Source organism: Salmo salar, chromosome 09, assembly GCF_965601325.2.
Source record: "Salmo salar chromosome 09, fSalSal1, whole genome shotgun sequence".
NCBI lineage: Eukaryota > Metazoa > Chordata > Actinopteri > Salmoniformes > Salmonidae > Salmo > Salmo salar.
Window position 1 is genome coordinate 93,969,049 of NC_138299.1, and position 15,952 is coordinate 93,985,000.

The 15,952-nt window shown below is 45.9% G+C and overlaps 1 protein-coding gene across 1 annotated transcript in view; it reads left to right on the forward strand.

Moving 5' to 3' along the window:
* Nucleotides 1–15,952, forward strand: part of LOC106612232 (ephrin-B1) — a 153,167-nt gene that overhangs the window by 136,352 nt on the left and 863 nt on the right. Inside the window, exons 4-5 of the mRNA XM_045724164.2 lie at nt 6,051–6,185; nt 15,436–15,952. The exon at nt 15,436–15,952 is cut by the window's right edge and continues 863 nt beyond it. Coding sequence (XP_045580120.1) covers nt 6,051–6,185; nt 15,436–15,842 — 542 coding nt within the window. The 3' untranslated portion in view covers nt 15,843–15,952. The remainder of the gene's footprint in view (nt 1–6,050; nt 6,186–15,435) is intronic.

Sequence of the window (15,952 nt, forward strand, 5' to 3'; positions counted from 1 at the left end):
GCCTCTGTGTGTGTGTGTGTGGCCTCTCTCTCTCTGTGTGTGTGTGTGTGTGTTGTGTGTGTGTGTGTGTGTGTGTGTGTGTGTGTGTGTGGCCTCTGTGTGTGTGGCCTCTGTGTGTGTGTGTGTGTGGCCTCTCTGTGTGTGTGTGTGTGTGTGTGTGTGTGTGTGTGTGTGTGTGTGTGTGTGTGTGTGTGTGTGTGTGTGTGTGTGTGTGTGTGAGGCTGAAAGCAGTGCAGTAGAAGTACAGATTCTATCTTCCCTCCTGTACAGAGCTCTATGACAGGATGTCGCTGTGAATATTTAAAACAGCACACACACACACACCCTCCTGCTGGTGGCCTTTCGTATCGTCTGTCTTGCGAAGGAAATGTCAGCACATTCAGAGTAGAAGTGGGTCCCAAGATGAGAGAGAACACTCTACTGCACATGCTCAGGTCTGCCAAACGCCACTTCAGAGAGGATCAGCCCTGAGCGAATCAGATTGTCTGTAGCCTCTGTAGACTATAACACACTCTCATGTTCAAACAGTCTATTATGAATCAGCCAAAACATAGCAAGGTAGCGCTCACTAATGCTGAAAAGCGTAATTACACTACTGCTATCATTATAAAGAGGATGGAGAAAAGGAGGAGGAGAGGAAGTAGAGGAGGGAGAGAAGGGGAGGAGGAGGAGAGAAGGGGAGGAGAGAAGAGGAGGAGGGAGAGAAGGGGAGGAGGGAGAGAAGGGGGAGGAGGAGGGAGAGAAGGGGAGGAGGAGGAGAGAAGGGGAGGAGAGAAGGGGAGGAGGGAGAGAAGGGGAGGAGGAGGGAGAGAAGGGGAGGAGGTGGAGGAGGATGAGTGAAGGGGAGGAGGAGGGAGAGAAAGGGGACGAGGAGAGAAGGGGAGGAGGTAGAGAAGGGGAGGAGGTGGAGAAGGGGAGGCGGTGGAGAAGGAGAGAAGGGGAGGAGGTGGAGAAGGGGGAGGAGATGGAGAAGGGGAGGAGATGGAGAAGGAGAGAAGGGGAGGAGGAGGAGGGGGAGGAGGTGGAGAATGGGAGGAGGTGGAGAAGGAGAGAAGGGGAGGAGGAGGAGGTGGAGAAGGAGAGAAGGGGAGAAGGTGGAGGAGGATGAGAGAAGGGGAGGAGGAGGAGAGGGGGAGGAGGTGGAGGAAGGAGAGAAGGGGAGGAAGGGGAGGAGGAGGTGGAGGTGGAGAAGGAGGAGAAGGGGAGGAGGTGGAGGAGGATGAGAGAAGGGGAGGAGGTGGAGAAGGAGAGGAGGTAGAGAACGGGAGGAGGTGGAGAAGGGGAGAGAAGGGGTGGAGAAGGAGAGAAGGTGGAGAAGGTGGAGAAGGGGAGGAGGTGGAGGAGGATGAGAGAAGGGGAGGAGGTGGAGAAGGGGAGGAGGTGGAGGAGAATGAGAGAAGGGGAGGAGGGAAAGAAGAGGGAGGGGGGAGAGAAGGGGAGGGGGGAGAGAAGGGGAGGAGGGAGAGAAGGGGATGAGGTGGAGAAGGGGAGGAGGTGAAGAAGGAGAGAAGAGAAGGTGGAGAAGGAGAGAAGGTGGAGAAGGTGGAGAAGGGGAGGAGGTGGAGGAGGATGAGAGAAGGGGAGGAGGTGGAGAAGGGGAGGAGGTGGAGGAGAATGAGAGAAGGGGAGGAGGTGGAGAAAAAAAGAAGGGGAGGAGGTGGAAGAGGAGAGAAGGGGGGAGGTGGAGGAGGTGGAGAAGAAGAGAAGGGAGAGGAGGGAGAGAAGGGGAGGAGAGAGAGAAATGGAGGAGGGAGAGAAAGGGAGGAGGGAGAGAAGGGGAGGAGGTGGAGAATGGGAGGAGGTGAAGAAGGAGAGAATGGGAGGAAGTGGAGAAGGAGAGGAGGGGAGGAGGTGGAGAAGGGGAGGAGGGGAGGAGGTGGAGAAGGGGAGGAGGTGGAGAAGGAGAGGAGGGGAGGAGGTGGAGAAGGGGAGGAGGTGGAGAAGGGGAGGAGGGGGATGGAGGTGGAGAAGGGGAGGAGAAGGAGGAGGGAGGAGGGTGGAGAAGGAGAGGAGGGGAGGAGGTAGAGAGGGAGAGGGAGGAGGAGGAGGAGGAGGAGGAAGATGAGAGAAGGGGAGGTGGAGAAGGAGAGAAGGGGAGGAGGTGGAGAAGGGGAGGAGGTAGAGGATGGATGAGAGAAGGGGAGGAGGGAGAGAAGGGGGGAGGAGGGAGAGAAGGGGAGGAGGGAGCGAAGGGGAGGTGGTGGAGAAGGGGAGGAGGTGAATAAGGAGAGAAGAGGAGGAGGTGGAGAAGGAGGTGAAGGAGGAGGAGAGAAGGCGAAGAGGAGGGGGAGGAGAGAAGGAGAGGAAGTGGAGGAGGGGAGAAGGGGAGGAGTAGAGAAGTGGAGGAGGAGAGCAGGGGAGATGGTCGAGGAAAGGGAGAAGGGGAGGGGAAGGAGGAGGGGACAAGTTGAGGAGGTAGACGTAGGAGGTTACAGAATCAGATATAGACTAAGTAGACACCACCCACAATGTTGAGTAGTATGAAAGCTCTCCCCTCTTTTCTTTCCTCCACCCTGTCTCCTCTCTCAATTCAATTTCAATTTAAGGGCTTTTTTATCTCGCTCTATCTGTCTATTTCTCTCTCTCTCTCTCAGCCAGACTACACACCCCTCTGTCTGTCTTTTTTTCTCTCTCTCTCTCTCAGCCAGACTACACACCTCTCTGTCCTCTGTCTTTTTCTCTCTCTCTCTCTCAGCCAGACTACACACCCCTCTGTCTCTGTCTTTGCCAAACCATAGAGGAAATCAAGTGATAGGGCTGTTAGGTCCCTTCCCTTTAGTCAGCACGCCACACATAGACACGGTCCAGTTCTGCCTTAGGGGAGATACAGATAAGACATGATAGTTTAGATTGATCTGATAGTCTCTCTGTCTGCCAACACTGCCTTCGTAAACACACACACACACACACGCACACACACACAGACACACACTGTCTGTCTACATACACGTCCCTCATAAAACCATCAGTGGAAAGACTCATGTTTACCACTGAACGACTTCAAAGACTCTGGAGCCGATGAGCATGACATGACAACAGTTAGAGAGATAACAACTGTTCCCTCTACAACAGTTAGAGAGATAACAACTGTTCCCTCTACAACAGTTAGAGAGATAACAACTGTTCCCTCTACAACAGTTAGAGAGATAACAACTGTTCCCTCTACAACAGTTAGAGATATAACCAACTGTTCCCTCTACAACAGTTAGAGATATAACCAACTGTTCCCTCTACAACAGTTAGAGAGATAACAACTGTTCCCTCTACAACAGTTAGAGATATAAACCAACTGTTCCCTTTACAACAGTTAGAGAGATAACCAGCTGTTCCCTCTACAACAGCTAGAGATATAACAACTGTTCCCTCTACAACAGTTAGAGATATAGACCCAACTGTTCCCTCTACAACAGTTAGAGAGATAATCACCTGTTCCCTCTACAACAGTTAGAGAGATAACCAACTGTTCCCTCTACAACAGTTAGAGAGATAACCAACTGTTCCCTCTACAACAGTTAGAGAGATAACCAACTGTTCCCTCTACAACAGTTAGAGAGATTACCAACTGTTCCCTCTACAACAGTTAGAGAGATAATCACCTGTTCCCTCTACAACAGTTAGAGAGATAACCAACTGTTCCCTCTACAACAGTTAGAGAGATAACCAACTGTTCCCTCTACAACAGTTAGAGAGATAACCAACTGTTCCCTCTACAACAGTTAGAGAGATAACCAGCTGTTCCCTCTACAACAGTTAGAGAGATAACCAGCTGTTCCCTCTACAACAGTTAGAGAGATAACCAACTGTTCCCTCTACAACAGTTAGAGAGATTAACCAACTGTTCCTTCTACAACAGTTAGAGAGATAACCAACTGTTCCCTCTACAACAGTTAGAGAGATTAACCAGCTGTTCCCTCTACAACAGTTAGAGAGATAACCAACTGTTCCCTCTACAACAGTTAGAGAGATAACCAACTGTTCCCTCTACAACAGTTAGAGAGATAACCAGCTGTTCCCTCTACAACAGTTAGAGAGATAACCAACTGTTCCCTCTACAACAGTTAGAGAGATAATCACCTGTTCCCTCTACAACAGTTAGAGAGATAATCACCTGTTCCCTCTACAACAGTTAGAGAGATAATCACCTGTTCCCTCTACAAACAGTTAGAGAGATAATCACCTGTTCCCTCTACAACAGTTAGAGAGATAACCAACTGTTCCCTCTACAACAGTTAGAGAGATAACCAACTGTTCCCTCTACAACAGTTAGAGAGATAACCAACTGTTCCCTCTACAACAGTTAGAGATATAACCAGCTGTTCCCTCTACAACAGTTAGAGAGATAACAACTGTTCCCTCTACAACAGTTAGAGAGATAACCAACTGTTCCCTCTACAACAGTTAGAGAGATAATCACCTGTTCCCTCTACAACAATTAGAGATATAACCAACTGTTTCCTCTACAACAGTTAGAGAGATAACCAACTGTTTCCTCTACAACAGTTAGAGAGATTACCAACTGTTCCCTCTACAACAGTTAGAGAGATTACCAACTGTTCCCTCTACAACAGTTAGAGATATAACCAGCTGTTCCCTCTACAACAGTTAGAGAGATAACCAGCTGTTCCCTCTACAACAGTTATAGAGATAACAACTGTTCCCTCTACAACAGTTAGAGAGATAACAACTGTTTCCTCTACAACAGTTAGAGATATAACCAACTGTTCCCTCTACAACAGTTAGAGAGATAACCAACTGTTCCCTCTACAACAGTTAGAGATATAACCAGCTGTTCCCTCTACAACAGTTAGAGAGATAACAACTGTTCCCTCTACAAACAGTTAGAGAGATAACCAACTGTTTCCTCTACAACAGTTAGAGAGATTACCAACGGTTCCCTCTACAACAGTTAGAGATATAACCAGCTGTTCCCTCTACAACAGTTAGAGATATAACCAGCTGTTCCCTCTACAACAGTTAGAGAGATAACCAGCTGTTCCCTCTACAACAGTTATAGAGATAACAACTGTTCCCTCTACAACAGTTAGAGAGATAACCAACTGTTCCCTCTACAACAGTTAGAGAGATTACCAACTGTTCCCTCTACAACAGTTAGAGATATAACCAGCTGTTCCCTCTACAACAGTTAGAGAGATAACCAGCTGTTCCCTCTACAACAGTTAGAGAGATAACAACTGTTCCCTCTACAACAGTTAGAGAGATAACAACTGTTTCCTCTACAACAGTTAGAGAGATAACCAACTGTTCCCTCTACAACAGTTAGAGAGATAACCAACTGTTTCCTCTCCAACAGTTAGAGATATAACCAGCTTTTCCCTCTACAACAGTTAGAGAGATAACCAGCTTTTCCCTCTACAACAGTTAGAGAGATAACCAACTGTTCCCTCTACAACAGTTAGAGATATAACCAACTGTTCCTTCTACAACAGTTAGAGATATAACCAGCTGTTCCCTCTACAACAGCTAGAGAGATAACCAACTGTTCCCTCTACAACAGTTAGAGAGATAACCAACTGTTCCCTCTACAACAGTTAGAGATATAACCAGCTGTTCCCTCTACAACAGTTAGAGAGATAACCATCTGTTCCTTCTACAACAGTTAGAGAGATAACCAACATTCCCTCTACAACAGTTAGAGATATAACCAACTGTCTCTTCTACAAACACTATTTTCTTCAGAGCTGACATAACCTTACATCTTCTCACCCCTCCTCTCCCCCATCTCATTTTCTCTCCTCTCCTCTCCTATCCAATCCTCTCCTCTCTTCTCCTCAGCAGTAACGTTAAAACCAGAAGTATAAATAAGACATATTATGGACTTTTACAGATATGAATAATGAATTACAATAAAAAAGTAATATATAACTGTCTTAACCTCATTCTGCCATGTCAGTGTGTTCGGTCCCGTAGACTGCTGAGTGGGTGTCTGTGTACTGCTGAGTGGGTGTCTGTGTGTGCTGCTTGTGTGTATGTGTGTGTGTCTCTGTGTCTCACTATCATACAGAGATATTTAACACGGTCCTATGTTTCAGACCCCAACACTGTTCTACCAGACCCTGTATTACCAGAGGAACCTGAGAGAGGGAAGGACAACGGTCTGGGAGGAGACTTCAGTCCTAGCCCTGAGGACAACCAGCTGCCTGGAGCAGGAGAGTCAGGCAACACTGGTGAGATAACAACCCTATCCCCTTTAGAACCTGACAGAACCCAACTGAACCTAAAAGAACAAAAAGAACCTTAAGAATATAGAACCCATGGACAGGGAGAGAGAGAAGGGAGAATGAGAGAGAGAAGTGTGGACAGGGGGGGAGAGAGAGAGAGAAGTGTGGACAGGGAGAGAGAGAAGAGAGAAGGAGAGAGAGAAGTCTGTACAGGGAGAGAGAAGGGAGAGAGAGATAGAGAGAGACGTGTGTACAGGTAGAGAGAGAAGGGAGAGAGAGAAAAGTGTGGACAGTGAGAGAGTGACTGAGAGAGATTTCTGGCAGTAGCTGCTGATATACATGGAAATGTAAATGCAACATGTAAAGTGTTGGTCCCATGTTTCATGAGCTGAAATAGCCTGTAGCGTACCACCCTGCATCCCACTGCTGGCTTGTTTCTGAAGCTAAGCAGGGTTGGTCTCTGGATGGGAAACCAGATGCTGCCGGAAGAGGTGTAGGAGGTACCCTTTCCTCTGGTGTAAATAAATATCCCAATTCCCCATGGCAGTGATTGGGGACATTGCCCTGTGTAGGGTGCTGTCTTTTGGATGGGATGTTAAACGGGTGTCCTGACACTCTGTGGTCACTAAAGATCCCATGGCACTTATCGTAAGAGTAGTGGTGTTAACCCCAGTGTCCTGGCTAAATTCCCAGTCTGGCCCTCATACCATCATGGCCACCTAATCATCCCCAGCTTACAATTGGCTCATTCATCCCCCCTCCTCTCCCCTGTAACTATTCCCCAGGTTGTTGCTGTAAATGAGAATGTGTTCTCAGTCAACTTACCTGGTAAAATAAGGTTAAAAAGAGATCCCAGACATTTTCCATCCGCACAAAAAGCTTATTTCTCTAAAATGTTGTGCACAAATTTGTTTACATCCGGGTTAGTAAGCATTTCTTCTTTGCCAAGAAAATCCGTCCACCTGACAGGTGTGACATATCAAGAAGCTGATGAAACAGCATGATCATTACACAGGTGCATCTTGTGCTGGGGACAATAAAAGGCAACTCTAAAATGTGCAGTTTTGTCACACAACACAATGCCACAGATGTCTCAAGTTGTGAGGGAGCGTGCAATTGGCATGCTGACTGCAGGAATGTCCACCAGAGCTGTTGCCAGATACTTTAATGTTAGTTCTTCTAACATAAGCCGCCTCCAACGTTTTAGAGAATTTGGCAGTAGGTCCAACCGGCCTCACAACCACAGACCACGTGTATGGCGTCGTGTTGGTGAGCGTTTTGCTGATGTCAACGTTTTGAACAGAGTGCCCCATGGTGCCGGTGGGGTTATGGTAAGGGCAAACATAAACTACGGACAACGAACACAATTGCATTTTATTGATGGCAATTTGAGTGCACAGAAATGGCGTGACGAGATCCGGAGGCCCATCGTGAGGCCCGTTTATTTTCTCCGTTACCAACAGATGCACCCCTTCACTTTTTCCACATTTTGTTACGTTACAGCCTTATTCTAAAATGTATTGAATTGGTTTTGGTTTTGATGGAGGCCACTGTGTTCTTGCGGACCTTCAATGCTGCAGACATTTTTTTGGTACCCTTCCCTAGATCTGTGCCTTGACACAATTCTGTCTCGGAGCTCTACGGACATTTCCTTTGACCTCATGGCTTGGTTTTTGCTCTGACGTACTGTCAACTGTGGGACCTTATATAGACAGGTGTGTCTTTCCTAATCATGTCCAATCAAATGAATTTACGACTGGTGTCCTCCAATCAAGTTGTAGAAACATCTCAAGAATTATCAATGGAAACGGGATGCAGTTGAGCTCAATTTTGAGTCTCATAGCAAAGGGTCTGAATGCTTACAGTGGCAAGAAAAAGTATGTGAACCCTTTGGAATTACCTGGACTTCTGTATAAATTGGTAATAACATTTTATCTGATCTTCATCTAAGTCACAACAATAGACAAACACAGTCTGCTTAAACTAATAACACAAACAATTATACGTTTTCATGTCTTTATTGAACACACCGTGTAAACATTCACAGTGCAGGGTGGAAAAAGTATGTGAACCCTTGGATTTAATAACTGGTTGACCCTCCTTTGGAAGCAATAACCTCAACCAAACATTTTCTGTAGTTGCGGATCAGACCTGCACAACGGTCAGGAAGAATTTTGGACCATTCCTCTTTACAAAACTGTTTCAGTTCAGCAATATTCTTGGGATGTCTGGTGTGAACCGCTCTCTTGATGTCATGCCACAGCATCTCAATCGGGTTGAGGTAGGGACTCTGACTGGGCCACTCCAAAAGGCTTATTTTCTTCTGTTGAAGCCATTCTGTTGTTGATTTACTTCTGTGTTTTGGGTCGTTGTCCTGTTGCATCATCCGACTTCTGTTGAGCTTCAATTGGCGGACAGATAGCCTAACATTCTCCTGCAATTCATTTTTCCGTCTATGATAGCAAGCTGTCCATGCCCTGAAGGAGCAAAGCAGCTCCAAACCATGATGCTCCCTCCACCATACTTTACAGTTGGGATGAGGTTTTGATGTTGGTGTGCTGTACCTTTTTTTCTCCACACATAGTGTTGTGTGTTTTCTCCAAACAACTCATCTTTAGTTTCATCTGTCCACAGAACATTTTGCCAGTTGAGGTGTGGAACATCTAGATGCTCTTTTGCAAACTTCAGATGTTCAACAATGTTTTTATTGGACAGCAGTGGCTTCTTCTGTGGTGTCCTCCCATGAACACCATTCTTGTTTAGTGTTTTACATATCGTAGACTCGTCAACAGAGATGTTAGCATGTTCCAGAGATTTCTGTAAGTCTTTAGCTGACACTCTAGGATTCTTCTTAACCTCATTGAACATTCTGCGCTGTGCTCTTGCAGTCATTTTTGCAAGACAGCCATTCCTAGGGAGAGTAACAACAGTGCTGAACTTTCTCCATTTATAGACAAAGGCTTTTAGAGAAACTTTTGTAACCCTTTCCAGCTTTATGCAAGTCAACAATCCATAATCTTGTGTCTTCTGAGATCTCTTTTGCTTGAGGTATGGTTCACATCAGGCAATGCTTCTTGTGAATAGCAAACTCAAATTTTGTGATTGTTTTTTATAGGGCATTGCAGCTCTACTCCAGGTTAGTTGACTCCTGACTCCAATTAGCTTTTGGAGAAGTCATTAGCCTAGGAGTTCACATACTTTCCCAACCTACACTGTGAATATTTAAATGATGTATTCAATATAGACAAGAAAATACAATAATTTGTGTGTTTATGCAGACTGTGATTGTCTGTTGTTGTGACTTAGATGAAGTTCAGATCAAATTGTATGACCAATTTACGCAGAAATCCAGATAATTCCAAAGGGTTCACATACTGTTTCTTGCCACTGTATGTAATAAAGTATTTCTGTTTTAAATTTTTTATAAATTTCAAAATGTCAGAAAAGCTGTTTTTACTTTGTCATTATTGTCTGTGGATTGATGAGGATAATTTATTTTTTAATCAATTTGAAAATAAGGCTGTAACGTAACAAAATGTGGAGGGGTCTGAATACTTTCCTAATGCATTGTATTTATTCCCAGTCATGTGAAATCCACAGATTAGGGCCTAATGAATTCATTTAAATTGACTGATTTCCTCATATCAACTGTAACCCAGTCACTCTCTTTTCCATTAACCCTCCTTCCCTCCCCTCCTCTAGCCCCTCCTCCCCATCACCACCTCACTCTCCCCTCCCCTCCTCCCCATCCCCATCTCACTCCCTCTCCTCCCCATCACCACCTCATTACGACCAGGAATATGACTTTCCCGAAGCGGATCCTCTGTTCGGACCACCACCCAGGACAATGGATCTAATTCCAGTAGTCGACCCAAAACAACGGTGCCGCAGAAGGGGCAGACGAAGCGACCACCTGGCCAGGCTCCGTAGACGTGTACATCGAGTACTAGCCAATGTCCAGTCTCTTGACAACAAGGTAGATGAAATTCGAGCAAGGGTTGCCTTCCAGAGAGACATCAGAGATTGTAACATTCTCTGTTTCACGGAAACATGGCTCTCTCGGGATATGTTGTCGGAATCGGTTCAGCCACCGGGCTTCTCCATGCATCGCTCCGACAGAGATAAACACCTCACTGGCAAGAGGAAGGGCGGGGGTGTATACTTCATGATTAACGACTCATTGTGTAATCATAACAACATACAGGAACTCAAGTCCTTCTGCTCACCCTACCTAGAATTCCTTACAATCAAATGCGGGCCATTTTACCAACCAAGAGAATTCTCGTCAGTTATAGTCACAGCTGTGTACATTCCCCCTCAAGCGGACACGAAGACGGCCATCAAGGAACATCGCTGGACTATATGCAAACTGGAGACCATATATCCTGAGGCTGCATTTATTGAAGCTGGGGATTTTAACAAAGCAAATTTGAGAACACGGCTACCTAAATTCTAACAGCATATTGATTGCGCTACGCGCATGGGAAATACCCTCGTCCACTGCTACTCTAACTTCTGCAATGCATAAAAAGCCCTCCCCCGCCCTCCCTTTGGCAAATCCGCCCACGACGCCATCTTGCTCCTACCGTCTTATAGGAAGAAACTCAAATAGAATGTACCAGTGACGAGACCCATTCAACGCTGGTCCGACCAATCGGAAGCCACGCTTCAAGATTGTTTTGATCATGCGGACTGGAATATGTTCCGGTCAGCCTCAGAGAACAACATCGACCTATATGTTGACTCGGTAAGTGTGTTTATAAAGAAGTGCATTGGAGATGTTGTACCCACTGTGACTATTAAAACCTACCCTAACCAGAAACGTGGATGGATGGCGGCATTCACGCAAAACTGAAAGCGCTATCCACCACATTTAACCATGGAAATAGGTCTGGGAATATGACTGAATATAAACAGTGTAGTTATTCCTTCCACAAGGCAATCAAACAAGTGAAATGCCAGTACAGGGGCAAGGTGGAGTCGCAATTCAACGGCTCAGACACAAGATGTATGTGGCAGGGTCTACAGGAAATCACAGACTACCAAAAGAAAATCAGCTACTTCACGGACACTGATGTCATGCTTCCAGACAAACTAAACACCTTCTTTGCCCGCTTTGAGGATAACACAGTGCCACCGTCGCGGCCCGCTAAAAAGGACTGTGCCCCCCCCCCTCTCAATCGCCACCACACTGCACAATGCCCTATCCCATCTGGACAAAAGAATACCTATGTAAGAATGCTGTTCATTGACTATTCAACACCATAGTACCCTCCAAGCTCATCATCAAGCTTGAGGCCCTGGGTCTCAACCCCACCCTGTGCAGTTGGGTCCAGTAATTTCTGACAGGCCGCCCCACAGGTGGTGAAGGTAGGAAACAACATCTCCACTTCACTGACCCTCAACACTGGGGCCCCACAAGGGTGCGTGCTCGGTCCTCTCCTGTACTCCCTGTTCACCCATGACTGCGTGGCCATGCACGCCTCCAGCTCAATTATCACGTTTGCAGATGACACAACAGTAGTGGGCTTGATCACCAACAACGACGAGACAGCCTACAGGGAGGAGGTGAGGGCTCGTCATACCGCTCAGGAAGGAGATGCATTCTGTCTCCTAGAGATGAACGTACTTTGGTGCGAAAAGTGCAAATCAATCCCAGAATAACAGCAAAGGACCTTGTGAAGATGCTGGAGGAAACAGGTACAAAAGTATCTATATCCACAGTGAAACAAGTCCTTTATCGATATAACCTGAAAGGCCGCTCAGCAAGGAAGAAGCCACTGCTCCAAAACCGCCATAGAAAAGCCAGACTACGGTTTGCAACTGCACATGGGGACAAAGATCGTACTTTTTGAAGAAATGTCCTCTGGTCTGATAAAGGAGGGACTGGTGCACTTCACAAAATAGATGGCATCATGAGAAAGGAAAATGATGTGGATATATTGAAGCAACATCTCAAGACATCAGTCAGGAAGTAAAAGCTTGGTCGCAAATGGGTCTTCCAAATAGACATTGACCCCAAGCATACTTCCAAAGTTGTGGCAAAATGACTTAAGGACAACAAAGTCACGGTATTGGAGTGGCCATTGCAAAGCCCTGACCTCAATCCGATAGAAAATGTGTGGGCAGAACTGAAAAAGTGTGTGCGAGCAAGGAGGCCTACAAACCTGACTTAGCTACACCAGATCTGTCAGGAGGAATGGGTCAAAATTCATCCATCTTATTGTGGGAAGCTTTAACAATTTAAAGTCAATGATACCAAATACTAATTGAGTGTATGTAAACTTCTGACACACTGTTGTCGTGTCTTTGGGGTACCATTAAACTGAAGACATGTTTATCAATTAACTCCCTGTAATTATTATCACGCGATTAAACTGATTAATCGTTTAATTGTAATTAACTAGGAGATCGGGGCACCAAGGAAAATATTCAGATTACAAAGCTATAATTTTCCTAATATAACTTTCCTATATTATAACAATATATATTCTATTCTATTATAGTATAGGCCGATTATCTTCTGGTTTAAATGGTGTATTTTACCTCGCGTCCAGTCTCATTCCAAACGTCGTAAATTGTTGTATCTGCACGAACCCAGTCTTTACTAAGAGTCATCCATACATCAATTGTCTTAAAATCATTTATTTACTAAACTAATTAATTCACAGAAAGTATACAAACAGTAATTATCATCACAAAGAATTGGTAGAGTAATGTGCCCTAGTGGGCTAAAACAGGCATGGCTGGTGTCTTGTTGAACAATGGGTCATAAAGGGCAGCTGAGAAGACCCTACAGAGTTCATTAATATTAACAATTGATATGCTAATCCTTTGCACATGAACGCTCACTCATTCGAGAACAATTGCAATCAATATATATTTACGCTCAGTGTGTCGTCGGGATCCTTGTTGGAGCGTCGTTCCGTTGGAGAGTTCTCTCTCTCTCTCTCTCTCTCGGTTAGAATGGATCTTTCAAAGCGACATTCATTAATGTCGTCATAGAATGGATGTTTCGTTGGTCTTCGCGTTCAATGATATAATTTACTTAGCTGCAGACTAATAATTAATATCAAAGACTTGTTCTTATTCTGTCAGCATCAATAGTCTAAAAGTTAACCACGTGGTATAGTTCACTTTCAGTAGAGTACTTGGATGGTCAAACCTATTGGCCAACTCGCAATGGAGTGGAGGCCGGGGTCTAGAGAAATGTAAATCAGGGTATAGTTTTATAGTGACCATAGAACAGGCTTGTCAAATGACGCCTGGTCCTGTCTGTGTCCCTGGGGGCGTGCCGATAACTGAGTTAAGCTTGGTACAGAAATATAATTCTATCACATTAACATCAGTACATAGCATCTCAATGTATTACAAATAGCTTTATCCTTATTAATACATTCTATACAACCATGTGGTGCAAGTCTCATCGCTGAGGCTATTATATAAACCATTTTAAGGTAATATGGCTATATTGTCTCTTCTGAGTATCACAAAATTGTACCAAGCGGACCAGTTCGTAGCTGGACTCTTCACCAATCTTCCATACCTTCTCCAGAACACAAATGTCATTCGGTTCCCCAATTCTGTGAGTTGGAAGAATTTCCTGTGTCTCTCTATGGGACCCCTCTGTGTCTCAACTGGGCCATGTGGTTGTAAGATTCTCCTCTGGAATTTTACAACCCTTTCACACAGGGCCTGGGTGGGGGGAGGTAGGTTGGGAGATGGTGCAAGAGGGGAGGGGGTCAACTGTCTTCCCTGTACTCAAAGAGGCCAACGTCATGACACTGTGAATGTGATGAAAGAAATAAAAGCTGAAATAAATAATTATCTCTACTATTATTCTGACATTTCTCATTCTTAAAATAAAGTGGTGATCCTAACTGACCTAAGACAGGGAAGTTTTACTAGGATTAAATGTCAGGAATTGTGAAAAACTTAGTTTAAATGTACTGTATTTGGCTTAGGTGTATGTAAACTTCCGACTTCAACTGTATATACTGTATTTTATACCATCTATTGCACCTTGCCTATGCTGCTCGGCCATCGCTCATCCATATATTTACATGTATATATTCTTATTCCATCCCTTTAGATTTGTGTGTATTAGGTAGTTGTTGTGGAATTGTTAGATTACTTGTTAGATATTGCTGCACTGTCGGAACTAGAAACACAAGCATTTCGCTACACTCACATTAATTAACATCTGCTAACCATGTGTATGTGACCAATAACATTTGATTTGATTTTATATCTCCCCTGGCCTCTCCCCTGGCCTCTCTCCCGGCCGCTCCCCTGGCCTCCCCCCTGGCCTCTCCCCTGGCCTCTCCTCTGGCCTCTCCCCTGGCCGCTCCCCTGTCCTCTCCCCTGGCCTCTCCCCCGGCCGCTCCCACGGCCTCTCCCCTGGCCACTCCCCCGGCCTCTCCCCTAGCCTCTCCCCTGGCCTCTCCTCTGGCCTCTCCCCCGGCCGCTACACTGGCCTCTCCCCTGGCCTCTCCCCTGGCTGCTCCCCTGGCCGCTCCCCTGTCCTCTCCCCTGGCCTCTCCCCCGGCCTCCACCCTGGCCGCTCCCCTGGCTGCTCCCCTGGCCGCTCCCCTGGCCGCTCCCCTGTACTACTGTGGCCTAGACGTTTGAAACATCTTTCTGTAGTCTAGGCTATTGGCTTGTCTGTGTCAGTCCTATTCATCTGAGTGATGTGGGGTGTTAACCACAGATTACATTACAGGGTCATCTTGATTTTAAACAAATTAAATTAGATGACATCAATAGCGCTTGTCAATCCCCCTAAAACAAATGCGAAGAATTCATCGTTGTTCTAGGCATTCATTTCGTTAAGCTTGGGCGGCAGGTAGCCTAGTGGTTAGAGCGTTGGGTCAGTAACCAAAAGGGTTGGTGAATCAAATCCCCAAGCTGTCAAGGTAAAAATCTGTCATTCTGCCTCTGAACAAGGCAGTTAACCCACTGTTCCTAGGCTGTCATTGTAAATAAGAATGTGTTCTTAACTGACTTGCCTAGTTAAATAAAGGTAAAATAAAGGTAAATTAAAGGTTAAATAATTTTTTTTAAACATAAACATTCCTGGAACTGAATGCACAATTGGTTGCATTCTACAAATTCACCTTTTTCTTTATTTTTCTCTCCCTCTCCCCCCTCTCTCATTCTCTCTCCCCCTCTCATTCTCTCCCTCTCCCCCTCTCTCATTCTCTCTCTCCTCCTCTCTCTCATTCTCTCCCCTTCTCTCTTCCCCTCCCTCCTCCAGACTCTATAAACCAGGACAACAGGTCAGGAGGTTCCAGCAGCAGTGACAGCATCCTGGGGTCAAAGGTTGCTGTGTTTTCAGCCATCGGAGCTGGCTGCATCATCTTCCTCCTCCTCATCCTCTTCCTCGTCATCCTGCTCATCAAGATGAGGAAGAGAGTCCAGAAGCACTCTCACGCCCAGCCACACCCCTCCGCCATGGCACTCAGCATGCTGTCCAATCAGAACAAGCTGCCTGGCAGCGGGGGCACAGCCGGGACGGAACCCAGTGACATCATCATCCCGCTGCGGACGGAGAATAACTACTGCCCTCACTACGAGAAGGTGAGCGGTGACTACGGACATCCTGTTTATATCGTACAGGAGATGCCTCCACAGAGCCCAGCAAACATCTACTACAAAGTCTGAGAGGACGAGGAGCACATAAATATCCTCTAAATGAGAAAAGCAAATTAACATATACAATGTCCTAGAGGAGAGGAGCGATTGAACATCTACTACAGTGTGAGTTGAAGAGA